The sequence below is a fragment of the Lepeophtheirus salmonis genome, unplaced genomic scaffold (genome assembly GCF_016086655.4).
Source record: "Lepeophtheirus salmonis unplaced genomic scaffold, UVic_Lsal_1.4 unplaced_contig_12271_pilon, whole genome shotgun sequence".
NCBI classification, from domain to species: Eukaryota; Metazoa; Arthropoda; class Copepoda; order Siphonostomatoida; family Caligidae; genus Lepeophtheirus; species Lepeophtheirus salmonis.
Genome location: NW_027289962.1, coordinates 36,931 through 38,953, shown reverse-complemented (window position 1 = coordinate 38,953; position 2,023 = coordinate 36,931). Strand labels below are relative to the sequence as shown.

The 2,023-nt window shown below is 25.5% G+C and overlaps 1 protein-coding gene across 1 annotated transcript; it reads left to right on the top strand.

Annotated features, from left to right (window-relative positions):
• The first annotated feature begins 426 nt into the window (after window positions 1-426).
• On the top strand, window positions 427-1,380 carry LOC121130811 (probable endonuclease 4). The gene is made up of 3 exons (XM_040726483.2): window positions 427-463; window positions 716-896; window positions 1,014-1,380. The coding sequence occupies exons 1-3, from the start codon at window positions 427-429 to the stop codon at window positions 1,378-1,380; spliced, it is 585 nt and encodes a 194-aa protein (XP_040582417.2).
• The last annotated feature ends 643 nt before the right edge of the window (window positions 1,381-2,023 follow it).

The following is a 2,023-nucleotide window of genomic DNA, read 5'->3' as shown; positions in this document are numbered from 1 at the left end:
ATACTAATTTAAATTTAGTAATAAAAGAGTGTGGATTATATAAAATAAATTGTAGAATTGGAAATAATAGTAAAATTTATTTAGTAGATTTTAAAAAAATTGATGTTTATGAAGAAATGATATTTTGGTATGAAGCTGCCTGTATTAGTAGTATTAATAATAAATAATTATATCTATAATACTATTTATAATATTAGTATAAATTATATTAATATTAGTATAAATAGTATATTTTAGATATTAAAAAAAATAAAAATAAAAATAAATTATATTATTAGTATTATTAAGTTGTATTATTATAATTTATAAATTGTATTATTAGTATTATTAAATTGTATTATATTATTAATATTATTAGTATTATTATATTTTATAAATTTTATAAATAATTTTTTTATTTTTATTTTTTAAATTCTCTCTCTTAACATGAAAAGAATAGGATCACACGTTTCAATTTCCAAAGGTATTTGTGAACTACCTATAATTTTAAAAAAACTGAATGCAGATACCTGCCAAATATTTACAAAAGCACCATTGAAATATTCAAAATCAAAAATATCTGAAAATGATATTGAGAAATTTAAAAAGCTTCAGAATACTAATAATAATACTAATAATACTACTACTAATTTAAATAATACTGGTAATAAAATTTCTTGTGTTGTTCACGGAAACTATCTAACAAACCTCATAAACCTAAAACAAAACACTTTAGAAAACTTTTACGACGACATAGAAATGACTGAAAAACTCAACATAAAATATTACATATTCCACCCTGGATCAGATGTTAATAAGATGGGTGTTACTAAATCCTTAGTTGAAATGGCCAACCAGATAAATAAAACTCTCGATAAGTTTTCAAAGGTGTGTTTGGTGGTGGAGATTATGGCAGGGCAGGGGAGTGTGTTGCCGTATAAGTTGGAGCATCTTAAAGTTATTTATGATAACATTGATAAGAAATATTTAAATTCTCATAGTAATAGTAATAATAGTAATTTAAATACTACTAGTACTAATAATACTACTAATAGTAATATTGGTAATAAAGATAGGTTTGGATTCTGCTTAGACACATGTCACATGTTCGCATCTGGATACGACTTCAGAACACAACACAAATACGACAACCTAATATCCAAAATAGACAACCTTATCGGACTAGACACTATTAAAGTCATACACCTCAACGATAGCAAACATCCAATAGGCTCTAGAAAGGATAGACACGAACATTTGGGAATGGGTAAAATTGGGATTGATGCTTTTAGGTTTTTTATGGAGGATGAGAGGTTGGATGAAAAGGTTTTTATATTGGAGACTCCAAGTGATGAGAAGTATAAAGAGGAGATTCAAATTTTAAGAGATTTTCTTCTATAAAAATTTTCTAAATAATATTTAATTAATAATTCTTAATATTAACCTATTTTTTTATTTTAAATATAAATTTATAAATATTTTTATAAATAATTCTTAATATTAACCTGTTTATTTGTTTATAAAATATAAATTTTCTAAAATTTTAATTTATTTATTAATTTATTTTTAATTTTAAAAGTATAAAAAAATTTTTAATTAAAAAATATTTAAAAAATTTTATTTTTAAGAAATTTTTTATCAATTTTAAAGAAAATGTTAACATTTCCATGGAAGAGCGTCAGATTTTACGCATCCGAATTTTTTGCATCATTCATTTTCGGATACGTCATCTTCTTCGGAGTACTCAGTCTCGACCACTTTCCCAGCATATCATTCATACTACTCGGATCCGTTCTATCCACAACCGCCATCATCGTTCTAATAACATGTCTAGAGCCTGAATGTCTTGTACATCTAAACCCTGCCTACACGTTGGCAGAATTCTGTCTGAAAAGATATCTAAACGAACGGTTTGACGTGAGAATTCTGCTAATTCTGATGGGTGCACAGTATTCGGGGTTTATATGTTCTGCTGTGTTGATTAACAACGCCTACACGTACGATAAACAAAAAATACATGCAATAATCGAGTCTCAGAAGGTTT